The sequence below is a fragment of the Cebus imitator genome, unplaced genomic scaffold (genome assembly GCF_001604975.1).
Source record: "Cebus imitator isolate Cc_AM_T3 unplaced genomic scaffold, Cebus_imitator-1.0 Scaffold60, whole genome shotgun sequence".
In the NCBI taxonomy this organism is placed as follows: Eukaryota; Metazoa; Chordata; class Mammalia; order Primates; family Cebidae; genus Cebus; species Cebus imitator.
This window is the reverse complement of record NW_016107375.1, coordinates 2,147,178-2,172,632: the sequence shown is the minus strand read 5'-3', so window position 1 is coordinate 2,172,632 and position 25,455 is coordinate 2,147,178. Positions and strand designations below refer to the sequence as shown.

The 25,455-nt window shown below is 48.2% G+C and overlaps 1 protein-coding gene across 2 annotated transcripts in view; it reads left to right on the top strand.

Annotated features, from left to right (window-relative positions):
* Nucleotides 1-5,222: 5,222 nt before the first annotated feature.
* The window catches only part of LIPG (lipase G, endothelial type), a 27,730-nt gene continuing 7,497 nt past the window's right edge, over nucleotides 5,223-25,455 (top strand). The window contains exons 1-8 of one of the 2 annotated variants that reach the window (XM_017529645.2): nucleotides 5,223-5,603; nucleotides 8,482-8,663; nucleotides 10,885-11,064; nucleotides 12,563-12,674; nucleotides 18,676-18,897; nucleotides 21,682-21,924; nucleotides 22,618-22,738; nucleotides 23,948-24,166. In XM_017529645.2, coding sequence (XP_017385134.1) covers nucleotides 5,507-5,603; nucleotides 8,482-8,663; nucleotides 10,885-11,064; nucleotides 12,563-12,674; nucleotides 18,676-18,897; nucleotides 21,682-21,924; nucleotides 22,618-22,738; nucleotides 23,948-24,166 — 1,376 coding nt within the window. In that variant the 5' untranslated portion in view covers nucleotides 5,223-5,506. Of the gene's footprint in view, nucleotides 5,604-5,909; nucleotides 5,956-8,481; nucleotides 8,664-10,884; nucleotides 11,065-12,562; nucleotides 12,675-18,675; nucleotides 18,898-21,681; nucleotides 21,925-22,617; nucleotides 22,739-23,947; nucleotides 24,167-25,455 lie in introns of those variants that run through there. The other variant, XM_037738953.1, reaches the window with a different exon arrangement.

Here is a 25,455-nt window from a genome sequence, read left to right as displayed (position 1 = left end):
AAAAAAAAAAAAACTAGAAAAACCCCCAAAAAACCCTTAAGCAGTTGGAGGTTTCAGGCCTCTTAACTTATTGAGGGGATAGCCAGGCTACATGTTATTTAGAACTAAGAGCAGGTATGCATAGAGATGCCGCTCCCTTGGCGGAAACCTGGCAGTCCCTTTCTAAGCTTTATAGGCAGCAAATAACTCGGGAGGATCCAAGTGCTAGCCAAGGCCAAAAAGTAAGAGCTTTTCATCCCTTAAGGTCCTCCCAAGTCTCACCTTCACCCAATGGTCTGTCCTATCAATTTCCTTCACTTATACTTTTTCTTTTCTCTGCACTTGGAATTCAGAGTGTGAGTAAGCTATGCATTCAGTTACATTTGCCGTTTCTTTTCGAGTTTCCTACAGCATCTAGCACAATGCAGGAATGTGGTAGGTGCTGAGTAAGTGTTTGAAGGGGTCACGTTTGTGTCTTTCTTTGAGGCAGTGGTATGTCTTTATTTCAGGTCTTCCACTAAGTCTGGTCCTCTCAGTCCTTCATCATCTCTTCTGTCTTTGAATAGGGAAAGGCCATGGGAAAAGCACCCATCTTGGAATTAGAGGCTGGGCGCCATGGCTTATGCCTGTAATTCCAGCACTTTGGGAGGCCCAATCATGAGGATCGCTTGAGCCCAGAAGTTTGAAATGAGTCTGGGCAACATAGCGAGACCCTGTCTCTACAAAAACATAAAAGAAAATAAGGCCAGGCACGGTGGCTCATGCCTGTAATCCCAGCACTTTGGGAGGCCGTTCGAGACCAGCCTGGCCAACATGGTGAAATCTTGTCTCTACTAAAAATACAAAAATTAGTCAGGAGTGGTGGCAGTTGCCTGTAATCCCAGCTACTCGGGAGGCTAAGGCAGAAGAATCACTTGAATCCAGGAGGTGGAGCTTGCAGTGAGCCGAGATTGCACCACTGCACTCTAGCCTGGCCAACAGAGCAAGACTCCATCTCGAAAGGAAATAAGTAGCTGGGCTTAGTGGCAGGCACTTGTAGTCTAGCAGCTTGGGAGGCTGAGGTGGGAAGATCACTTGAGCTTAGGAATTTGAGGCTGCAGTGAGCCATGATTGTGTCACTGCACTCCAGTCTGGGTGACAGAGTGAGACGCTGTCTCAAAAAAAAAAAAAAAAAAAAAAAGTGGAATTAGTAACCCACATTTGTGTTCCATCTCTGCCTTTTTGCCAACTGTGTGACCTTGAGCAAGTCAGTTAATCTGGCTGGGTCTTGGGATCATTATCTGTAAAGTGAGATGGTTGTACTAAATGATCTCAAAGGTTTTAACACTAGATCTATGCTGTCCAATACAGTATGGTAGTGACCAGATACATGTGGCTATTGAGCACTTGAATATGGCTAGTCCAAACTGACATGCGCTGTAAGTATAAAATACACACTGGATTTCAAAACAAGAATGAAAAATATCTCAATAATTTTTTTATATTTTATACATGTTGAAGTGATAATATTTTGGATATCTTGGGTTAAGTAAAATATATTAATGTTATTAATTTCTTTTTAAAAATGCTTTTACTTATTCATTTGGGGAGAGATGAGGTCTCCTTATGTTGTCCAGGCTAGCCTCAAACTCCTGGACTCAAGCCATCCTCCTGCCTTGGCCTCTCAAAGTGCCAGGGTTAGAGGCCTGAGCCACCACACCCAGCTGCTTAATTTTAATTCCATGTGTTTCTTTTCACTTTTATAATAGGACTACTAGAAAACATAAAATGATATATGTGCTGCTATGGACTGAATGGGGATCCCCTCAAATTCCTATGTTGAAGCCCTAACTTGGAGATGGGGCCTGTGGGAGATCATTGGGTTTAGATGAGGTTATGAGGTGAGGCAGCATGATGGGATTAGAGTTGTTATTGGAAGAGACAACAGCGCCATCTCTCTCTCTCTCTGTCATGTGAGGACACAGTGAGAAGGCAGCCATCTAGCAGCCAGAAAGAGGGCCCTCACCAGAAACTGACTATGCTGATACCCTGATCTTAGACTTCCAGCCTCCAGAACGATGAGAAAATAAATTTCCGTTGTTTTAAGCCACTAAGTCTATGGTATTTTGTTCTGGCAGCCCAACCTGACCAAGACATGCGGTTTGTATTATATATTTATGTTGGAAAGCATTGGTCCAGGTATCTGGGAACGTCTACATTATCAGCCAGCCTTCTGGCACTTGTAACTTTCTGCATTGTGTCTGTAAGAGCACAGGGATGGTCCCTACGCCAGTGTTTCCTCCCTAGTAGCTGCTCAATAAGCATCTGGCAATTAAGTCATTTTCTTAGTTGCAAGAATATAAACAGTCTCTGGATAATGTATATACAAGAGGACCTCATTTAGAGAATATAGGATAACAGTTGGAATCTCTGGAGGGCAGAAGCTTGGAGGATATACTCAGGCAGACAGCAATGTCCCAAATCCCACTGCAGACTAGTCTGGGAGTGACTCCACTGCTGCCGCTGAGAACCAGAGCAGGTTGCCCATTAGCAGAGTGAAGTGGGTATGTGCTTCCAGCCCCGTTAGTTTCCAGTTCAGAGTTCAATTGATTGAATTTGAATCGGGGACTCTAGCTGCAAGGGAGTCTGGGAAGGTGAGCAATTGCTTTTGAGCTTTTCTTAAGTGGAAAGTGGGCCCTTATCATAAGCAGAAGACTTATTCCTTTAACATCGGAAGGGTCTTTAGGTGCTGGGCTGCCAAGTAAGAATGACTGGAACCCTTTCCTTGCGTTGCCTGAGACCTTGAAATTTTGACTGCAACACAGCAGAAGTTTCCATTGAGACTCCTCAGCTGGAACTCCTTCACATGGGAGAATCTTCAGATCTCCTTGTTCTTCTGGGAAGTATGAAGCAGAACTGTTGATGTCATATATTCTAATGCTACAATTATAATTTCATGATGTCCTTTGAAAGTTCTCATATGATATTTTAATGCAGAGACACAGGAAGGCACTCTAACCAACTAGTAATAAAACCTGAATGGTTTAATAGCCTTGGCAGTTAAAAAATGGATGTTGATTTTGTTGAACCTGTAAAACACAGCTTTTTCTTTTTTTTTTTCTAGGCAGGAAAACCAACTTTGCAGGACTACCTTGCAAAAATACCCTGCAAAATACCCTGGCTTCTGTGGGGGTATCTCACCTATGACAAAGGTTCTCAAGACACACCCTCCACATTATCCAGTTAATTATCTAGGAAGCATGGCTGTGAGCAACTCAACAGGGAAGAAGTTTTTTTGTTGTTCTGTTTTCCAGGCTGGAGTGCAGTGGTGTGATGGTGGAACACTGCAGCCCTGAACTCCTGGGTTCAAGGACTCCTTCCACCTCAGCCTCCCAAGTATTAATAGCTTGCACTACAGGAGTACCACCTTGCCTGGCTATTAAAACATTTTTTTGTTTGTTTGTTTTTGGTGGAGACAAGTGTCTCTCTATGTTGCCAGGGCTAGGGAAGAGGATTTTTGACTACAGCTTACCCCCTGCCTCAGCCACTAAAGAGATGGCAACGAGGTTGCCAAGGCCTCACATTTAAAGGTCAATTGACCAAATCAAACCCAGAACAGAGAAGAGAGTTGTCCTGAGACTTTCTTCAAATCTGCAGTGTGTCCCCATGACTCAGGTTGTCCTGAGACTTTCTTCAAAAATCTGCAGCCTGTCCCCATGACTCAGTTTCCCCATCTGTAAAATGGAGATTACACACACCTATGTCTGTATAGTTTGCCAATTAAGACATAGTGGGAACAACATATCTGGGGTTGACATTTGCCATCCCATATAGACAGTTGAGCTCTGTACTCAAAAATTAAAGCCAGCCTGCGTCCTGCTAATGAATGATAGCACACGGGAGGGACAAAGCGTGCTCTGCTGACAGCTGGAGTAACAAAAGTAACAAAGGGAGGTGGGAACAGGATCTGCTGGCTCCCAGCTCACTTTCCCCACACAGGTCTCTCCAGCTGAAGCCCAGACGCTGGGGAAGCCGAGCGCGGGGCTGCTTCGAGGGTTTGCCTCCCTAGGCAGGGGCAGGACCTGTTCTGGGCGACTGCAGGGTTACTCGCGGTCAAGGGTGTCGCCTTGAAGAGCCGGCTTCTCCCGGCTGGAGCGAGGCTGGACGGCGGGGTGCGGCCTCTCAGCCTCTCGCACCCTCTCTGTGTCCGCAGTGGCTGTTGGCGCAGCCGCCCCGCGGGTGTTCCGGGCTTAGTCCCCGCTCCCCAGCGCCAGACGCAGACTCTGGGCCAAATTCTCCCTCTGCTAGCTGCTTTCTGCCCCAGGACCCGTATTCATAAAGGGAAGGAGAGCCGGGAGGAAATGATGGAGAAAAGAGAAAGGAGGTGCTTGATTTCACCCACCAAAGAGTTACTGCTCATCGGACAACACTGGGCACTGGCTACGAGTCTTAGGCTCCAAATCTCGGCTCCCTGGTCCCTTTAAGGAGGTCGCCTGGTGTTCCTCTAGCCCTCCACCCCACCGTAGGAGAGAGCCTGCCCGGCACCCGGCGCCGCGCTAACTGCTTTGCTAAGTGAACTCTTAGTTTTCCCAACATCTCTAAGCCGCGGATACATTATCACCCATGTACTGCGGACTACAGAACCGCCTCGGAGAAAGCCGGCTGGCTAGCCTGGAGTTTCGCAGCTAGTGGAGGAGCGAGGACCTGGAGCAGGGACTGTGCGATCCTCCAGCGCCGGCCGCTGCCCACAGCCGCTTCGTTCCGCCGGGGACTGTGCGGCCGCGGAGTCTGCACCTGTTGCAGCCGTCGCTGGGAGGGATCGGAGGGAGAAGGGAAGGACAAAGGGGATGACCAGGTGGCTCTTCCCCGACGGACTCCCGGCCCGGGGAGCGGATACACTACTCACAAAGAGAGTGTGGCTTTGCGCCTTGGAGAGGGTGACCTCCTTCTTCAGGAATCGCGTCCCCAGAGGGCGCAGAGTTTCGGGGAAATGTGCGCCCCCACCACTTAGGGTGGCGGGCGGGAAAGGAGGAGGATCTAGGGGTCTGGGCGAGGGCAGTGGGAGAAAGCTGGGGCTGCCGGAGCGGGCCCGGGAGGAAGCTAGGCCGAGCGTGCGGCGTACTCGTTGTGAGTGTGCAGCTCTTTCATTCAAACTTTCTTCAATCTCGGTTCCGGCGTCTGGACCAATCAGAGTCCAGAGACGGGAATAAATTATGCAAATCACCATCTGGCGATGGGTCAGATGACTCCCATACTTTTAAAAACTACCTCTATAGGAGTGTGACAGCAGCGAGCCCTAGCCTCTCGGCGGCTCGGGGCGAGGGCAGATCTGGTTCTGGTGCAAGCCGTTCACACTCGCTCCCTGCCACTGCCCGTGGCTCCGTGCGGCCACATTTTCCTTTTCCACCTTCTCTGCATCCAGCACCCCCAGCCCCTGGTCGAGAGAAGGCTGCCCACTTCTGGTCTTACCAGCCCGGACTGCTGGAAACACCGAGAGGTGGTTTTTGTCTTTTAAACTGTCTCGGGGGAGGGGTTGTGGTAAGGCAGGATGAGAAACTCAGTTCCTCTGCTCTGTTTCTGGAGCCTCTATTGCTGCTTTGCTGCGGGGAGCCCTGCACCTTTTGATCCAGCGGGACAGCTGGAAGGTAACGTGCATTTATTTTTATTCCCCCTATTCGCTTCTCTATGCTGGATCCCCTCTGTCTTGCCGGTTCTTCAATCCCTCCTTGCTCCTCTGAAATTCTTCCTTTCCCACGTCGCTGCCCATTTCTCCTCCAATCCACCTTGGAGTCCACTTGTCTCTCCGCGCTCCTGATGTAGGTTTCCCGGGCAAGTCTTGCAAGAGGGAAAGGCTGGCAGGGTGCACTGGCTCTGGCCAGCCCTCTCGCCCCCACCCCCTTCCTTTATATGGCGCCCTCACCCTGCCCTGGTGCTGTCCAGCCAGCCCAGTGGCCCACCAGCAGCTCTGAAACCTTGTCCTCATGCCTGAACCTGGAGGTCTGAGAGGCAAGACGGTTGTTAGAAAGACCTTTGTCTTTTGGAGCTGCCTTTTAATCTTGGTGTAGGCGTCTTGAAAGTTCAGGTAGCAGGGTAGGAGGCTGTGGTTTGATCAGTGCTTGCCGGGAGCCTCCAGTAAGTCACTTGTGCTTAGAAGCTGCAGGGCTTACTCCCCCAGGTTGCCAGCCTTTTCCTCTTCAACACTTTTGTGCTCCCCCACTCTTCCTCTTCACACTCCTCTTCCCTTTCCTCCTTCTGGCTTCTAGCTTTTCTTCCTCTTGAGATCTGCATGGCAGCCTTTTCCAGTGGAGGCAGCCTGCCCTGGGGGAGCCAGAGTCAGTCACCCAGAGTGAGAACTAAGTCAGCTGCTTAAGCAGGGGAGGGCTGGGGAGCCCCTAAACGGAATGCCATCATCTCATCTTCTCCTAGTCTGCTGAGGTTGTGCCAGAAGATCTGTGTCCACTTCTGCATGTGTGGGAGGGTGTCTGTGAATGAATGGAAAGCTTGGCTCAACTCAACATGTTTCCAACTCTGGTGCTAACTAGAAGCATTGCCTGGGGCAGGTCTCATCTCTGGCTCCTCACCTGTTAAATGCTAAAGTTCCTTCTAACTTCTGTGCTTCATGCCTCTGAGTATGTGTGAGTTATTTCATTCATTTCAAAAACTATTTCCTGTATGGCTACTTTGAGCCAGGCACTATTCTGGGAGCAGGGGAGACAGCAGTGAATGAAACAGATGGCAATCCCTACCCTTGTGATGCTTACCTTTCAGTGGTGGGAAGACAGGCGTTGCACTGATTAAAATGTCAATGGTGCTCAGTGTTATGGAGAAAAATCAAGCAGAGGAGGAAGGTGGGCATGCTGGTGGGGGAAGGTGGTGGGATGTTACAATGTGGTCAGGGAAGGCCTTGTGGAGAAGTTGGCCATTGAGCAAAGAGCTGAAGTGAGTGAGAGAAGGAGGCATGAGGACATCTGGGTGAAGAACAATCAGAAAGTTCCAGAGGCTGAAGTGACGAGGCCAAAAGTAGTACAGATGCAGCTAGAGAACTTTGTGGTCAGAGTGGGTCAGACGCCAAAGGGAAGAGTCTTTGTCCTTACTCAGGTTTATCCACAGATCTGTCTCAGGAGGCCAGCAGCTGCCTTTTCCCCTAGACTTCCCCATCTGGTCTCTGTGTGAGTGGCTATCTGGGTAGAAGCTGGGGAGTTGTCGAACTCGTTATGTCTGTGGTTCACATTTCTGCTGGTTGGGGCTTTTGTTCATGACTTTCATGACAGTTAACCTGATTTCTACTCATGTGCATTCAGCAGCCTTTTCTGGAACCTTATCCCTCTTCCATCTGCTGCATTCTCCCCCTCTCCCACTCCTTTCCCTCTATCCTCCCCACTGATATATCGCTTTCCTTTTGGTATCTTTTTTCCTTTTGCTTCTTAACTCTGAGATAAATTAACTCCAAGATGGGCATTTGGCATCCTTCCCTGCTGGGTGATAGATTTGATACTCTCTGGCCCGTTATCCAGTGATACATCCAGGATGGCTGTAAGAGTGCCGGGTGGGTCCATGTATGACTTTCTGAAATGGTGTCATGATGACAGCACCTAACTAGTGTTAAGCCACAGGGGCCATCAGTGACATGAGCTGCACTTTGGGAGCAGGGCCATCTCCCAGGTGGCACTGTGCATGAGCAGTGAAGCTGGAAAGGGGGATTCTGTTGTTCCTAGGAGTTTCTCCATGGCTTCAGTCATCACTTAACAAACTGGATGAATGCCTGGCCTATGCCACCACTAGAAAGGGCGCTGAGGATGCCTGAGGCTCCCTAGATGGGAACACTAGGGGAAGCCTATTTTCCAACAGATCAGCAGCCTCTTGCCTCCAATTCCAAAATGCGCAATCTCTCAAAATTGGAAAATGCGTTTGGTAACTTGTTTCGCAGCAAGAGCTTGTTTGGCTTTACCTGATCTGAACTCATTTGGCAGCAAAAACCTGGCCTGAGATGACAGGAGGCTATTGATTATGCTTGCCCTCAAATGTGAGTGGTTACGTATTTCTCTGCAGAAATATTAGGGTGTTTGATCTGGGGGGATAGCCCAGACCACACTGGCAGCATTATATGATATATGGTGTATGCTCCATAATGCCTTTCTAAAATCTGAAAACTTCTGAATTCTGAAACTCACCTGGTCCCAAGCATTTCAGAAAAAGAATTGAGGACCCGTGCCCTAAAAGTAGGAAGGAAGGAGAACTCCTTTTGATAGGAAAGAAAGGGAAAAGCAAGAGAGAGACTTATTTATTTCAGTGACAATAATTAATACTGGTGACTAATTTAATACACATTAAGTATAGATGAGATGTCCTTTTTATAATATCTTCACAGTTTTTCTGGGAGGTGAAAAGGGAACATTCAGCAGATGTAAAAACTGAAACCCAGATGGCTTAAGCAATTTGCTCACTATTGAAATCGAACCAGACCCCAGGTCTCTCACTCCCCAAGTCTGCTATATGCACCCACATTCTGTTCTTTCTTCCCAGATGAGCTCCACAAACCCAAAGCTGTACAGGCTGAGGTCAAGCCCTCTGTGAGGTTTAACCTCCGTACCTCCGAGGACCCAGAGCATGAAGGATGCTACCTCTCCCTCAGGCACAGCCAGCCCTTAGAAGACTGCGGTTTCAACATGACAGCTAAAACCTTTTTCATCATTCATGGATGGACGGTGAGCCCTGGGAGGGAGCTCTGCGGCTTTACACAAGATTTGATTCCCTTTGTTTTGGTCAATTAGAAAGAATTCTGATGTTTCCAGATTCCAAACCCTCTTCCCCCGTTTCCTTGTGGGCTGCTTGTATTTCAGACAGCTGTGAAGAATGTAATGGGTATTCGCTAAGGGGCAATCTGGACTCCAGCAGGGTAGTATTAATGCTGGCACACAACGGGCTTTCAGAAAGTGGCTCTCCTGAGGGCAGCAGCCCAGCTCCACTGGCTCTTAAGGACCCCTTTAATTACACTTAATTACGCTGGTCAACCACTGCCTGGAAGGGGCTATCCTGCCGTGAGAGCTGAGCTTAACTAAAGCAACTTGACTGGCTCCGAGAACCTGTGAGTAGCCAGCTGGCCTGGATTGCCAGCTGCCCTTGGCACACTGCCCTCCTGTTTGCATAGAGATAGCTCCGTTTAAAGGCACTGGGGCTCTTTATGTGTCCTAGCTGAGCAATTCACACTGAAAAGCCCATGACAAACTTCAACAAAAAAGGGCTTTAGTGCTCAGCTTCAGAGGCTTTTGACCAGCCAGGGATTTATTCATTCATATAATGACAGTCTGTAGGGAAATGGCACTATTAAGTGAGCAGATTTCTGCCTGGGCTAATTGGAAGGGGACAGTCTCTTCTTAATGATGAGAAATTCATATCTGTTACAAGCTTTTGGGGTCTTTAGGTCTAAGATCCACGGTTGCAGTCAGGGGCAGGAGAGGGTAGGTGTCTACCTACTTTGATGAAAGCAGAGATGATTAAGAGGCTGTCCATCCCTGCTCATCACATGGCCTGCAATCGGAATCATACGTTTGAATCTTTTTAAGGCCCCCTGTCAAAATGCAAATACATGCTGCCTGTGACTTACAAATGGGTTGCATTCCAGAAAGTTCTTTTGTAATCTGTTTGGAACTTGGAACAGCAGTTTCCCATAGAAGCAAGATTGTAAATGGCGTTTGGGTTCCCAGGCTAGGCACAGAAAATCTATTTATTTGACAATGTGCTTGTGGATAGGTTTACAACTGGACTAGTCACCATTTATAACTTTGTTTCTGTGGGAAAATATGTTCTGAGTTGTAATTTCGGATTCCAGGGACAGATTTTTCCCTACTCTGGGGTCAAGAGGGATGGCAGAGATGGGTTGTGGGAAGGGTCACTTCTTAACTCTGCATTCACCTAGGAGACAGCATCTCCCTAAATCTCTAATGGAGAACCTAATTCTCCAGGGAAACCCTCCCCAGCTGCCTTTGAAGGATGGACCAGGCCACTTGCCTGCCTGTAACAGGGACTCAGACCAGCCTCATGCCAGTATCACCCTTCACACATATCTCATAGTGGCCTTAGCAGACCGGGGGGCAACAGTATAGGACATTAGCTAGGAAAGTTTTGATGGGAAATACTGGTGATGTAAAGAGCTATGGAAGACAAATACCTGCATAGTGATTCTGCCTGTGCTGGTCCTGCTCATGTGCAAATGTTTGGTCTCTGAGCAGCCAACGTGCAGGTTCTAAAATTGGCTGGGGGCTGGGCATGGTGGTTCTGGATCCCAGCGCTCTGGAAGGCCAGTATGGGAGGATCACTTGAGCCTAGGAGTTTGAGACCAGCCTGGGCAACAAAGTGAGACCCTGTGGCTACAAAAAATTTAAAAATTGGCCGGGCGCGGTGGCTCATGCCTGTAATCCCAGCACTTTAGGAGGCCGAGACAGGTGGATCATGAGGTCAGGAGATGGAAACCATACTGACTAACACGGTGAAACCCCGGATCTACTAATAATACAAAAAATTAGCCAGGCATGGTGGCACATGTCTGTAGTCCCAGCTACTCAGGAGGCTGAGGCAGGAGAATCACTTGAACCCAGAAGGTGGAGGTTGCAGTGAGCTGAGATTACACCACTGTACTCCAGCCTGGGTGACAGAGAAAGGCTCCATCTCAAAAAAGAAAAAAAGGCGTGTGCCTGTAACCCCAGCTACTCTAGAGGCTGAGGCGGGAGGATTGCCTCGGCCCAGGAGTTCAAGGCTATCATGAGCTGAGATTGTTGTCAGTGCACTCCAGCGTGGGCAACAGAGCAAAATCCTGACTCAAAAAATAAAAATTAGCTGGAGACAGGGTCATGTAGAATGGAATTCCATATTGTTTAGGACTTACTGAAACCAAGAAGAGTAAAAAATAACTTTTGCTTTTCTCTGCAGATGAGTGGTATCTTTGAAAACTGGCTACACAAACTCGTGTCAGCGCTGCACACAAGAGAGAAGGACGCCAATGTAGTTGTGGTTGACTGGCTCCCCCTGGCCCACCAGCTTTACACGGATGCAGTCAATAACACCAGGGTGGTGGGACACAGCATTGCCAGGATGCTCGACTGGCTGCAGGTACCGGGGGCTGAGGGGGGTCTCCTGTCGCCAGCAGGGCCTCAAACCCCAGTCTTCCTGAGAAATACAGATCATACATCTGTTGCTGTGAACTTCTGGAGCCTGATACAAATCTTTAGGATTAAAAGTTTTGTTGAATTAAGTATTGCTCAGAATACTTGAATGCTGGGACTTTTCAAAAGCCTTTTAATTATTGACAGATCTCTGGATTTTTCCTGTTTCTTAATTTGCTGAAAATTGGGCTTATGAGTTGTTCCTTCCTGATCTTAGAAACAGATGCCCTTAGGTTGGTTGGGGATGGCCAGGAACCAGGCCGGGCTTGTGATCTGAAATTCCTACAAAGCCTGCTCTCGCCTCTGAAGCATGGCTGTGCTGAGGGTGGGGAGGGGGTTATTTCAAAAATGCAGCCTAATAACTCTTTTAAAATACGAAGTGTAGAAAACAAATATTGAAGTCTTATATTTACTTTTTTTTTGAGACGGAGTCTCACTGTCACTGGAGTGCAGTGGCATGATCTCAGCTCACTGCCACCTCTACCTCCTGGGTTCAAGCGGTTCTCCTGCCTCAGCTTCCTGAGTAGCTGGGATTACAGGCACCTGCCACCACACCCGGCTAATTTTTTTTTTTTTTTTTTTTAGAAGAGATGGGGCTTCACCATGTTGGCAGGGCTAGTCCCAAACTCCTGACCTCAGGTGATCCACCTGCCTCACCCTCCCAAAATGCTGGGATTACAGGCATGAGCCACCTCACCCAGCCTATTTACTTTTAATAGGTTAATGATTTGCCTGGGATCAATGGACTTAGCTGGGAGAAAGCAGGGCGGGCTACACTGTCAATGCAGCATCATTATCTGGGCAATTCTGGCCTGGCCTTCCTTATTCCCATGGAGTGGGATGAATTCTGGTAGAATTCTGGTCAGGATTCTCGAGTAATCCCTCTGTCCTCTGTCTAAGCTGTTCTACAGAGTTTGGTTCCCAAGCTGTGGGGTTACCTCCTTACCCCCCAAATGAGTGCTCTGACAGAGGACAGTGCTTCAAGCCTGGGGTCCCTGGTGGGCTTGTGGGGAGGAAGTCAGCAGCTCCTGGGGCTGGGTGGAGGTTAGGACTTAGAGGGCAGGCAGAGGGCATTCTGCTGAGGGCTGTGGCTGGCACTGCAGTCTCCAGTGACTAGGGCAGCTTTGATCTCACCACCCTCCCCTCTCATAGAAACTGCCAGAAAGAACAGAAAATATGTAGGAAACAGCCAGGTATTCAGCCTCTAGTCATACCCTCCACCCTGCCCCCATTTGCAGTGCCACCAAGTCCTTTTGGCCTCCCTTAAGCTGGCTGTGGCCCACATATGTGGCATCACTAGCAAAGCCAGAGGGGCCCTGGGGAAGTCTCTGTGCCCATGGCCCCTGCGTCTCCTCCTGCACAGTGATTGAATTGTTGAATTGCTGCTAACTCTGGGGGCTCCGGACCCTGCTCTTCTGCCCACTTACTTTGGTGACTTTCTGCAGGAGAAGGATGAATTTTCTCTCGGGAATGTCCACTTGATCGGCTACAGCCTCGGAGCGCACGTGGCCGGGTATGCTGGCAACTTCGTGAAAGGAACGGTGGGCCGAATCACAGGTGAGCTCCGCTTCCATCACCAACAGCCGGTGACTGCTGGGCTCCCTCAGCTGTGCTGAATCAGAATGCTACCACTGAGGCAGTGGAGTGAGTCATGGAAGGTTAGCTTTGGAAGGAACCTGGAGAACACCTCATCCAAAACTTCCCAAATGTTCTTTTTAGTTACAGGACCCTTTGTTTTCAAACTGAACTTGCACAGTCCCCCAATATATGAGGCAGAGAGAGAGGGGGTTGCTGTGGGTGAAGCAGGGTGGGTATGTGATGGGTTGTGTTAGCCCTGCCAACGTGGGGTTTCCCTTTCCCTGGGGGCATCTCAGAGTATCAGAGCACCAGGGAACACAGTTTGAAAACCATTGTTCTAGTCCAACAGGTGAGGAAACAGACACAGAGAGGTGAGGCAACTTGCCCAGGGGCAAACAGCTAATAACTCAAGAGCAGAAGCTGACGGAGCCCTGCCCCAAAGCTTTTGGGTGTTCACTTAGGTCTCCACCCAAGGACTCAGAGGGAAAGAATGAAGACTGGATTCTAGGATTCGAGTTTGAATTTTTTTTTTTTTTTTTTTTTTTTGTTGGAGTCTCACTCTGTCATCCAGGCTGGAGTGCAGTGGTGTGATCTTGGCTCACAGCAACCTCCGCCTCCCAGGCTCAAGCGATTCTCCTGCTTCAGCCTCCCGAGTAGCTGAGATTACAGGCGCCTGCCACCATGCCCAGCTAATTTTTGTATTTTTAGTAGAGATGGAGTTTCACCATGTTGGCCAGGCTGGTCTCAATCTCTTGACCTCGTGATCTGCCCCCCTCGGTCTCCCAAAGTGCTGGGATTACAGGCGGGAGCCACTGTGCCTGGCCACTAGTTTGAATTCTGCGTCTGATTTCTCTTTTTTTTTGAGATGGAGTCTTGCTGTGTCACCAAGTTGGAGTGCAGTGGTGTGATCTTGGCTCACTACAGCCTCCACCTCCCAGATTCAAGTGATTCCCCTGCCTCAGCCTCCTGAGTAGCTAGGATTACAGGCACGTGGACCATGCCCAGCTAAGTTTTGTATTTTTAGTAGAGATGGGGTTTCACCATGTTGGCAAAGATGGTCTCGATCTCCTGACCTAGTGTTCTGCCCACCTTGGCCTCCCAAAGTGCTGGGTTTACAGGTGCAAGCCACCGCACCTGGCCTCTGCCTCGGATTTCTATCTTGTCTCCCAATAGTCTCTTTCCCATATTATAAGGTAGTATATTTGTGAATGATAGCTATCAATTTAGAATGGGTGGTTCAGCTTTGTAATAAAAGGGACCTTTCTGATATTGGTCCCCAGGGGGCCAATAGAAAATTGAATTTTCTGTGTTGAAAACGGCATATTACTGAGCTTTTAATGTGAGGGTTTGGATTAAATCATTTAATGATTGTGAAAAGTGTAAAATGTTTTCTTTCTCATTTTGGGGCCCAAGTATATACACAAAGCTTCCTCTATGCTAAAATTAATGGTAAATTTGTTTCCCTGAACTTCTTTCCTCCTTCCAGTGTTATTTTATTTATCTTCACCTCTAGCTTCCACCTCACTCCCAAGATACTAAGGGTGATCACCTAGAAGGAAAGATCTGAACGATTCCTTTCCCTGCAGCGTTTTCATTTTAAAACAAAACTCAGGCCAGGTGCAGTGGCTCATGCCTGTAATCCCAGCACTTTGGGAGGCCAAGGTGGGCAGATTACTTGAGGTCAGGAGTTTGGGACCAGTCTGGCCAACACGGTGAAGCCCTGTCTGCACAAAAAATATAAAAAGTAGCTGGGTGTGGTGGTGCATGCCTGTAATCCCACCTACTCAGGAGGCTGAGGCAGGAGAATCGCTTGAACCTGGGAGGTGGAGATTGCAGTGAACCTAGATCATGCCACCGCACTCCAGCCTGGGCGACAGAGCAAGACTCCGTCTCAAAAAACAAAACAAAACTGAGGTAGAAGAGATTCCTTAGCTAAATAGTGATTTGGCAAAGGTAGAATTTCAGGTTTCAGTGACAAGCTGGTATGGTAGAATTTTAAAGAGAACACTTGTGAGGTTTTCCTGGCTCTCCTGAACCTTGTCCCTGGGCTTGAGTCTAGTATATGCGTTGCACACACACCAACACGCGTGCACGCACATGCCTGCTGATCCAATGCTTGAGAGCATTATTTTTGATTTCTAAGACTGTGGGGCTTGAGCTGCCCAAAGTGGGCTATGATTATGTGGCCACCCATGACTGCTCATTAACCGCTTGCGGGTGCAAAGCAGTTTGGCCTGAAGCCACTCCAGTTCCACTGTCTGAGGGCCTCTTCCTAGCCCCTGAATGACAGGTGTGATGTTTCAGATCCAGGCAGCTGAGTTCAAATTGTAGCACACACCAGAATCAGGCCCGGGTGTCAGTGACAATGACAAAATGCAGATCCTGCCTTTCTCTGTTTCTAAATCTGAAATGAGATGGGGCTAGGGAGACAGTTTTCCAGTTCTTTCTTTCCCCTGCCTGTTTGAGTGGCATCTGCTGGGGTGAGGGCTTCTCTCTAGAGGATGGCAGGGGAGCAAGGCAGAATGCTAATTAGTGCTCTGCGATATTTGCATGGAGCCTGAGGCCCAATGCCCTGAGCACAGCCCCTTCCCTCTGGCCTTTCTCTGTAGAGCAGGGGTCTGGCCTCTGTCCAGTTGCCAAGCAGCACCTCGGGATTATTTGACTTACCTGACACACGCTATTGTGCATATCTGATGGAGGAGGCTGTGTCCTCTTCTCTCCCTTTAGTTGGTGGACTTCTCACGGACCTGTGGACCAGGTGATTGCAACTGGTAAGAGGATGGATTGAGGCTTGCATGGGTCCTGCATCCAGTGATGGCACTATGCCAAGGCCACCAGGCAGTCTTAGCCTGGGCCTTGCAAGGGGACACCTGAACCCCAATCTTGCTTGGGCCAGAGGGTGTGGATGGGGGTTTGCTAGAGTCTTACTCTCTTAGGCTTCTGGGAGAAGTCTGTGATATACTAGGAAAAAGGTTGTATCTTTGTAATTGAACCTGCATCTTGTTCGTTATAAACAGGTAAGTAAGCAGATGTATTCATTCAAGAAATGTGGATTCAGTGTTCACTATGCGTAGGCTGGATGCTAGCTAATGTCAAATGCCTCATGTGTGACAGTTGCTTTATGCTCTCTGTGAGCCACATAGCAATCCTGAACATTCTACAGATGGGGAAACTAGAACTCAGTGATTAAGTACAGTGCCCATTATCCTGGGCCCTATAAGTAGCAGAGCTGGGACTCAAACCCATGCTGTCAGATTCCAGATCCCAATGACCTCACTGCTGTGCTATGGTGCCTCTCTTCTGTAGGTAGAGATAGAGTAGCCAGGCATGGTGGTGCATGCCTGTAATCCCAGCTACTCAGGAGGCAGGTGGGAGGATCACCTGAGCCCAGGAGGCAGAAGTTGCAGTGAGCTGAGATTGCGCCACTGCACTCAGCCTGGGTGACAGAGTGAGACCCTGTCTAAAAAAAAAAAAGTGGGTATTGAACTTATAGCAGGCCCTGCCCTGCCAGGCCAGAATGCACAGCCCTAGAAGTTTTGCATGCGTGCATGTGTGTGTGCTCCATTTGCTGGACAAAGCAACTTTGGAGGAGTTGATGACTGAATGAAAGAAGTAGGGGTTCTCTATCTCCTCTTTATTTAAGGGGGCAGTTTTCCCTCTCATTCATCCCTAGTTAAAAAAGTTAAATGTGCCACTGTGCCCCTGAATCTGTGGGCCACAGATATGTGTCAAGGACAGTCAGAGCACGGCAGGCAGGTTCTGGCTGGGTAGGTGAAGGCCCAGCCTTGCCCACCAGCCAGCCTGTGAAACCCCATCAGCTGCTGGCATTCCTTCAGCACAGCCTGGTTTCCATGGCACTGACTGTCTGGTGGGGACCTTTGTTCACACCAAGTAAGGAGCCTCTCTCTTGTATTGATTGCAAAGCAGAATGTTGCTCTCTCTTTCTCTCTCCTCCAGGGGACATGGTGAGAGGCAGGGGGAGGCCGCTGTGTCAGTACTGTGGTTTTTGCTGCCTCTGAAATGGGTTGTCGTGGGCTATTCTGGGAGGACGCTGCTTTCGTGCCATCTTTCTTTTGGGTCCTGGGCTAGGGTTGAACCCTCAAGAAACCTGGGCTCCCTTTCTGTCTTAGTCACACATAACATTATCTAAATTTTTGGAAACTCTTTAGTGTTTCATCCTCTACCAGTTCTCATGAGTAATGAGTTCTGCAAGTGAACTGTCCACTCTAGACAGTAGCTCTGCCTGTTGTTTATCCTGAAATGACCCTCTCAAGTCTCCCGACAGGCTCCCTGGTTCTAACGTGCTGGGGTGTGGTGAACACGGTTCAGTTACCCATTTCCTCCTTTCAGGACTCCTATTGGTCACATCTCCTCCCAGTCTTGGTGTTTCAAGACCAGGGTTTCTCAGTCTAGGCATTATTGACATTTGGGGCCAGATAAGGTTTTGGTGTGCGGTGTGTGTGTGTGTGTGTGCGTGTGTGTGCGTGTGTGTGTATTGGGGGGATTGACTTGTGTACTGTAGGATGCTTAGCTGTATTTCTGGCCTGGCCCTGCTAGATGCCAGCAGCTCTCTCCATTAGAATGGGGGCAACAAAACATCTCCAGGCATTGCCAGACGTCCCCTGTGGGGGCAAAACCACTTGTAGTGATGAACCACTGTTCCAGGGGCCCTTCCTTTCTGGCACATTTTGTCTCTTAACTTTCTCCAGGTCCTTCCTGTGTGTCTCTGGGGCAAAAGAGCTGTTCAGGTTGGGATAAATCTGGTTCCGATAATCACTTGGGCTTGGTAACAGTAGCTAATACTGATGGGCACACAGTGTTTTACGATCTCACATGGACTGTATGAATTAAGGGATAGATTCAGGTTCCATCTTAGAAATGATAGGAAAACACAAAGTTTTTCAATATTTGGTCCGCAGAATACCTACTTTTAGGATCATCTGGGGAATGAATATCTACTTCTAGGCTCCGTAATTCATATCTAACCATCAGAATCTCTAGGAGGTCAGGGACTTGAGAATCTGCATTTTTATACTTTGCAAGCTCTTTCTTGGAACGGTTTTACATTAATGAGGTTTTCAAATCAAAAGATGGTGAAGAGTTTCTCTTACTATTCTGGCTACCTGTCTAGTTCCCTTACCCACCCTCTCCCCCAGTGCACATACATACAGGTAACTAGTTGCTTGTATGTCCCTCCAGAACTTTGTGTAGCTGTATGGTGGGATTTAAGTTTAACAAGTGCCCAGTGCTATTTGTGCAGTTTCAAATATGAGAACCAGTGCTCTCAACAGTGTCGCTTGCCTGCTCAACACAAAACATTTGGAGGCAGAAAGGTTTTCTCACTGTGGCTGCAAAATAGAGCAATTCTGAAGGCCTGATGTATGGATTCTCAGTGCATTGGGCATCCCCTTCTCTCTCACGATTCCACCCCTCGGCCTGGCTCATAACTAAAGGAAGGGGAAGAATAAGTCCAAACACAAATAGCTCAGTTTGGGGAGACTGGGTTCTCCTTCCAGAAGGTTATAGGCAGCTTAGTTATTCTGGAAAAATTCTGCCAAAATTAAGGACTTGAAAGGTGCTCAGTGGCAGAATGAATGGGACAAATGGCTACATTTCAGGCAGTTCTGAGTTCTTTCTAGAACCGCTTTAGTTTTAACAGGAGCAGTTCCTTGGAGCTGCGTGGCGGCAGCATGAACCTTGTGGCTAGTTTATGGGGTTTGGCTGAGGTGTCGGGATACATGAAGGCTTCAGAAGAAAGTGTCAATTCCATAACAATAGGATTTAATTTACCCAATGATGTCCTGGGGTCAATTGCATATGGAAATGGGTTTCTTATTTTCTTCCATGCTTCCCATGTCTTGCTTTTCCAGGCTGGGTTCGGAAGGCATCTTCATTCTGCACACTCAGACTTAACTTTTAATCAGGACTCACTGACTTGGTGTACCTGACGTAGCTGGTTTGGGTCCCCCTTCTGCTGCAGGTTTGGATCCTGCCGGGCCCATGTTTGAGGGAGCGGACATCCACAAGAGGCTCTCTCCTGATGATGCGGATTTTGTGGATGTCCTCCACACCTACACACGTTCCTTCGGCTTGAGCATTGGTATTCAGATGCCTGTGGGCCACATTGACATCTACCCCAATGGGGGTGACTTCCAGCCCGGCTGTGGACTCAACGACGTCTTGGGAACAATTGGATATGGAAGTGAGTTCCCTCTTTTCTGCTTTGTGTTTGACTCAGTCCCATCTCTTTCTACATCAGCCAGAGCTATCAGCACTGCAGGTACCACTTGTTCATTATTTTCACCTCCCGCCACAGTGGCCCTCCACTGCCGTTTTAATGTTTCTCGTTATCCTCCAAGACTAACTCATCCAGTGGTTTCTGCTCTGCTTTCTCATGCTTTGAGGTCACAGCTGTCCTTCCTTCCTTCTTTCCTTTCTTCCTTCCTTCTTTCTTTATTTCTCTCTCTCTCTCTCTTCTTATCTTTTCTTTCTTTTTTTGACAGAGTTTTGCTCTTGTTGCCCAGGCTGGAGTGCAATGGTGCAGCCTTGGCTCACTACAACCTCCACCTCCCTGGTTCAACCGATTCTCCTGCCTCAGACTCCTGTGTAGCTGGGACTACAGGCATGTGCCACCATGCCCGCCTCATTTTGTGTTTTTAGTAGAGACAGGATTTCACCATGTTGGTCAGGCTGGTTTCAAACTCTGGACCTCAGGTGATCCACCTGCCTTGGCCTCCCAAAATGTTGAGATTACAGGTGTTAGTCACTGTGCCTAGCTGATTAATTTTTTTTATGACAAAAGAAATAGACATGTTTGTTGAAAAAGAAATCAAGCATTATAGACTTGCATAAAGCAAAAGTGCGCTCCTACTCCCAGCCCTACTTCCGTTCTTCACATGTAGCCAGTAGGGATGCTTTTGTGTGGGTCCTTCTAGTATTTTTTTCTTTGCAAATTTATTTGCATGCATATTTTCTTCCCAAACTCGCATTGTTCTACAACTTTCTTTATTTTTATTTATTTTTTTTCAACTTTCTTTTTTGTGTGTAATAACATATTGTGGACATTCTTTTTCTTTTCTTTTTTTAAAAGACAGAATCTTTCTTTCTTTTTGAGATGGAGTTTCCCTCTTGTTGCCCAGGCTGGAGTGCAATGGTGCGATCTTGGCTCTCTGCAACCATTGCCTCCCAGGTTCACGCAATTCTCCTGCTTCAGCCTCCTGAGTAGCTGGGATTACAGGCACCTGCCACCATGCCCAGCTAATTTTTTGTATTTTTAGTAGAGATGTGGTTTCACCCTGTTGGCCAGGCTGGTCTCGAACTCCTGTCCGCGGTGATCCACCTGCCCCAGCCTCCCAAAGTGTTGGGAATACAGGCATGAGCCACTGCACCCGGCCGGATGATATCATTTCTTAAGGCTGCTAGTGCCAATGAGGCAGGGTTGGGGGTGGCCTAGCCAAATTTTTTGTAAGATCCCTGAAATTACCTGGATTAGAAAATCCAAATTGTATGCCTAACTTTGTAAGCAACTGTCTCTATGACCCTGAGCAGATTACCTCACCCCCATGGACCCCTTTGGGTTATAATCTATTATTGAAGGAATTGGACTAGAATGGGGTTGGTAAACATCTTAAAGTATCAGCCAGTAACTGTTTTAGGCTTTGCAGGCTGTATTGTATCTGTTTCAACTCTGCTGATATAGCATGAAAGTTGCCACAGACAGGCTGGGCATGGTGGCTCATGCCTATAATCCTAGCACTTTGGGAGGGCGAGGTGGGTATATCACCTGAGGTCAGGAGTTCAAGGCCAGCCTGGCCAACATGATGAAACTCCATCTGTACTAGAAATACAAAAATTAGACATGTGTGGTGGCTCATGCCTATAATCTCAGGTACTGGAGAGGCTGAGAGAATTACTTGAGCCCAGGAGGCAGAGGTTTCAGTGAGCTGAGATCACACCACTGCACTCCAGCCTGTGCGATGGGAGCAAGACTCCATCTCAAAAAAAAAAAGTCACCATAGACAATACATAAACAAATGAGGGTGACTGTTCCAATAAAACTTTATTTAAAAAAAAAGGTAGCCAGGGGGCATAGTGTGGTGCACCTGTAGTCCCACCTATTTGGGAGGCTGAGGCAGGAGGACTGCTTGGGCCCAGGTGAGGATCACTTGAGCCCAGGAGTTTGAGGCCAGCTGAGCAACATAATGAGACACTGTCTATAAAACAGAAGCAAAAAGCAAAAAAAGAGGTAGCCACCCTGCATGTCATATTTTGCTGAGCCCTGGATGAGACGATGTTTAGGATCTGATTCATTTGTAGCCTTTGTGACTGTGTAGCCCTGTTAGGAGGTAGTGATTCCCGCTGCACAGCTGGTCTGCAGCACTCTACTTAGCGCTTATTTTATGGGCTTTCTTGCTTTTTATTGCTTTGTGTGTATTAGTGCTGTCTTCCCACCGAGAGAGTGAACAGTTAGGCAGCAGGAATTGCCTGAAGTTCTGCATCTTAATGGGAGCCTAGCACCTTGCTGGACATTAAGAATTACACAGGCCAAGTGCAGTGGCTCACATCTGTAATCCCAGCACTTTAGGAGGCAAAGGCGGGAAGATTGCTTGAGCCCAGGAGTTCAAGACCAGCCTGGGCAACATGGTGAAATCCCATACCTGTAAAACACTACAAAAATTGGCCAGGTGTGGTGGTTGTGTGCCTGTAGTCTGAGACACTGGGGAGGCTGAGGTGAGAGGATCACCTGAACCTCTGCGGCTGAGGCTGCTGTGATCTGTGAGTCATGATCGTCCCCCTGCATTCTAGCCTGGGCAACAGAGTGAGACCCTGTCTCAAAACAAAAAACAAACAAGCAAAAGAATTACACGAAAATACTAACAGCATCAATAAACAGCTATCACTGATGAGGAGTATGGTATTTATTGTTTGAGTGTCTAATCATCGAGAAGGGCTCATCCTGCATGCTTTCTGTCTCTCCTACCCCCAGCAATCACGGAGGTGGTAAAATGTGAGCATGAGCGGGCCGTCCACCTCTTTGTCGACTCCCTGGTGAATCAGGACAAGCCGAGCTTTGCCTTCCAGTGCACTGACTCCAACCGCTTCAAAAAGGGGATCTGTCTGAGCTGCCGCAAGAACCGTTGTAATAGCATTGGCTATAATGCCAAGAAAATGAGGAACAAGAGGAACAGCAAAATGTACCTAAAAACACGGGCAGGCATGCCTTTCAGAGGTAACCTTCAGTCCCTGAAGTGTCCCTGAGGAAGGCCCTAAATACCTCCTTCTTAATACCATATCTCAGAGCAGGGCATGTCCCAGCCCAGGAGAAGTGGCCAGCATAGTTCAATCAAATCATTGCAAATCAGATTACACTGTGCATGTCCTAGGAAAGGGAATTTTTGCAAAATAAACAGTGGCGATTCCTTCTGTGATGTGGCTATCAGTCCATGATCATAATATCAATATCTTAAATTTCTATCTTGGATGTAAGTTTCAAAGCTGTTTCATATTTGTTTTCTCATTTGATCATTCTAAGAAACCTGAGGCAGATGAACAGGGGACCAAAATGACATGTTACGTTTTTGTAATGCGCTATACAATCACAAAGTTTTCTGGGTACTGTGGGTATTATTTTAGTTGAGGCTCAGAGAGGTTAATACCTTGGCCTTAAACCAGGGGGACGTAGCTAGAAAGTAGCGAAGTGAAAATCCTGAAAAGATCTAACTCCCAAGCACAAGGCTTCTTCTTCTATACTGCAGTGGCCTCATGGCATTGGACAGAACAAGAGCAGATGGGGGCTCAGGTTGGGCTCAACCAAAAGAATGTCAGTCCTAAAATCTCTGTGCTGGGTGACTCAGTTTGGGTCAGGGGTGTCCTCTGATGACAAGCAAGGGTTACAAGGATCTTTGTTCTGCTGTCTCTGCAGTTTACCATTATCAGATGAAAATCCATGTCTTCAGTTACAAGAACATGAGAGAAATTGAGCCCACCTTTTATGTCACCCTTTATGGCACCAATGCAGATTCCCTGACTCTGCCACTGGAAATGTAAGCCATCAGTTTCCCTTGCTGGGTTTGGGACAGGTAACAGGTTGGTTTGAAAATGAGAGAGCACAAGGAGAGTGGAGCTCCAGCTGCACCTTCTCCACCAAGCCCTGACTCAACGTTTCTGAGAGGAAAGCTCCTGGGATGAATCAGCAGCGTGAGAAGCTGCTGGGTCAGCAGCTGGATCAGCAGCTGGATCAGCAGCTGGATCAGCTGGGCAGAAACTGCTGTTTCATTCCAGGCAATGCCTGACGAGGCTTTAGGCAACCTGGAACTTCATAAATGTCATCCCTGGACCTTTCCTCATGAGGTGGCTGTGGGAGGGGTGCATAGCGATCTATATATATAATTGTTGAGTATCTTCCAGGGACAAAGTGTCATGCCAGGTAATGTTGGGATTGTGATGAAACATCATCAAAGCAGCTCAATTCTCAGGGCTCAGGGTCTAGCTGGGAGACCAGGTTCATAAACATACAAACACACTTATATACAGATGGGGCAAGGCCAACCAGGCCAAGCCAAATGAGAAAGTCAGACAGGAAGTGGCTAGGAGTTTGGGGGAGACAGATGCCTGTGAGCTGAGCAGAACAGCGCACTTGAGTGTGGATGTGACTTTTCTGTGTTTTCTTTTGTTTGAGACAGAGTCTCACCAGGCTGGAGTGCAGTGGTGTGATCTTGGCTCATTGCAACCTCTGCCTCTGGGTTCAAGCGATTCTCCTGCCTCAGCCTCCCAAGTAGCTGGGATTACAGGTGCCCACTACCATGCCTGGCTAATTTTTGTATTTTTAGTGGAGATGGGTTTCACCATGTTGGTCAGGCTGGTCTCGAACTCCTGACCTCGTGATCCACCCTCCTTGGCCTCCCAGAGTGCTGGGGTTACAGGTGCAAGCTGCTGTTCCAGGCTGTGTTTTCTTACTGTGTTCTTTCTTGGTCCTGTCTCTTCAGGAAGTAGCATAAATGGGGTGGAGGGGTGCCCAGAAATGGTTTTGATAAGAAGTTGGGGTGCTGTGGGCAAAGTTAGCTTGGCCCATGTGGAGCACACCTGAGCTTCCACCTTGGTCCTGCTTGTGGGAGGTGGAGGGCTAGAGGTGGGGGAAGAGCTCACACTGTCTCTCTCCTGTCTGTGTGTGGTTGTTACTGCCACTGTCACCCTGCACAGTGTGGCAGTTTTTCAGCTGTCAGGGGAATGAGATCAGCTTCTCTCTCCTGTAGAGTGGAGCAGATCGAGCAGAATGCCACCAACACCTTCCTGGTCTACACTGAGGAGGACTTGGGGGACCTCCTGAAGATCCAGCTCACCTGGGAGGGGACCTCTCAGTCTTGGTACAGCCTGTGGAAGGAGCTTCGCAGCTACCTGTCTCAACCCCGCAACCTCAGGCAGGAGCTGCATATCAGGCGCATCCGGGTGAAGTCTGGGGAAACCCAGCGGAAGTAAGTGCCTCCTGCTCCTTCTTCTGCCTGGCTGTGCCTCTGCCATTTCTTTTCCTTTGCTGCATCCACCCTCAGTCCTTCCTCCAGCATGCAGGTAAAACCTTAAACGCCTTCCCAAGGACAAGTGACTTCCAGATCAAGTCTTCTGCCAACTGTCGTGCATCTCATGCCCTGATCATAGGCCCTCGGCTGAGAGGGGTGGGCCAGTGGAGGCAGGAGTTCAGCCCTGGCTCTGTTTGCCAGGCCTTGTGTCAGCCTGAAGGAGGGGGGCTTCTCTTGGACCAGGCTTTTTAGGAGTGCTGCCTTGTTGATCTGTTTACTGTGGGGTCCATGCAGACAAAAGGCTTTGCTTGTTTCTGACCAGAGCACACTGGAGTATCACGTCCGGGGAGCCCCCACGGATGAGGCTGTGGGAGGGTCTGGTTTTTCCCTAGCATATAATTTTCAGAGCATTATTGTACCTCTCCTTCAGAGGTTCTAAGTCAAGGATGTGGGGCAGTGGTCCTAACTGCAAATAACAGAGAATCCTCTGTGCCATGCTAGCTGGCAGTTTCCCATTTCTTTTAACCCCAAGCCTAGCATAAAAGATCCAGACCTTTCTACCAGCTTTTAACACTGCAACTTGACTCCCTGAGCAGGCTTCTTTCTAAACAGAAGCCAGGGAAGCCTGGAGACCTTTGTCAAGAGGGGAGGGTTTCCTTAACCAAGCCCTTCAGGTGACCTCCAGAGAGGTCACTGCCAGCCTTGGCATGGGCGGAGGCAGCTGCCTCCCTTTATCCCTTCTCTGGAATTTTCTCCATTATAATTCTTGCCATGTCTTGTTTATATTCATCATCTGTGGCACAGCTTGGCAGCAGAGGGAAGTAAAATGGAGGCTTGGGGCCCTCAGCTGAATGATTCTAATCTAGAAACCTGGGAACTGGGGGTGCCGGCTTGTGGTCTAGGCTGTGTATCTTTTTACTTCTCTGGACTCTTGCAGGTGCAAACTGTACCTATGGGTGTGATAGCAGAAAGATCATCATTTATAAATAAAATATTTCAGATAAAATAAACACTGATTAAACCACCATTGAGACTTAAAAATGTAAATAGTTTTCCATGTTGGTTTCAGATAAAAGATTTTTAAAAAGTAAAACATTATAAATACAGTTGAAGTCGCTGTGTCCTTCCCTGCTCTATCCCTCTCCTCTTTCAAACCAAATGAACTAATATTTCAATATTAACAAATGTTAGTGTGTTTTCCTTCCTTTATTTTTTAATATTCTCTTTTTTTCTCTCCCTTCTTCTGT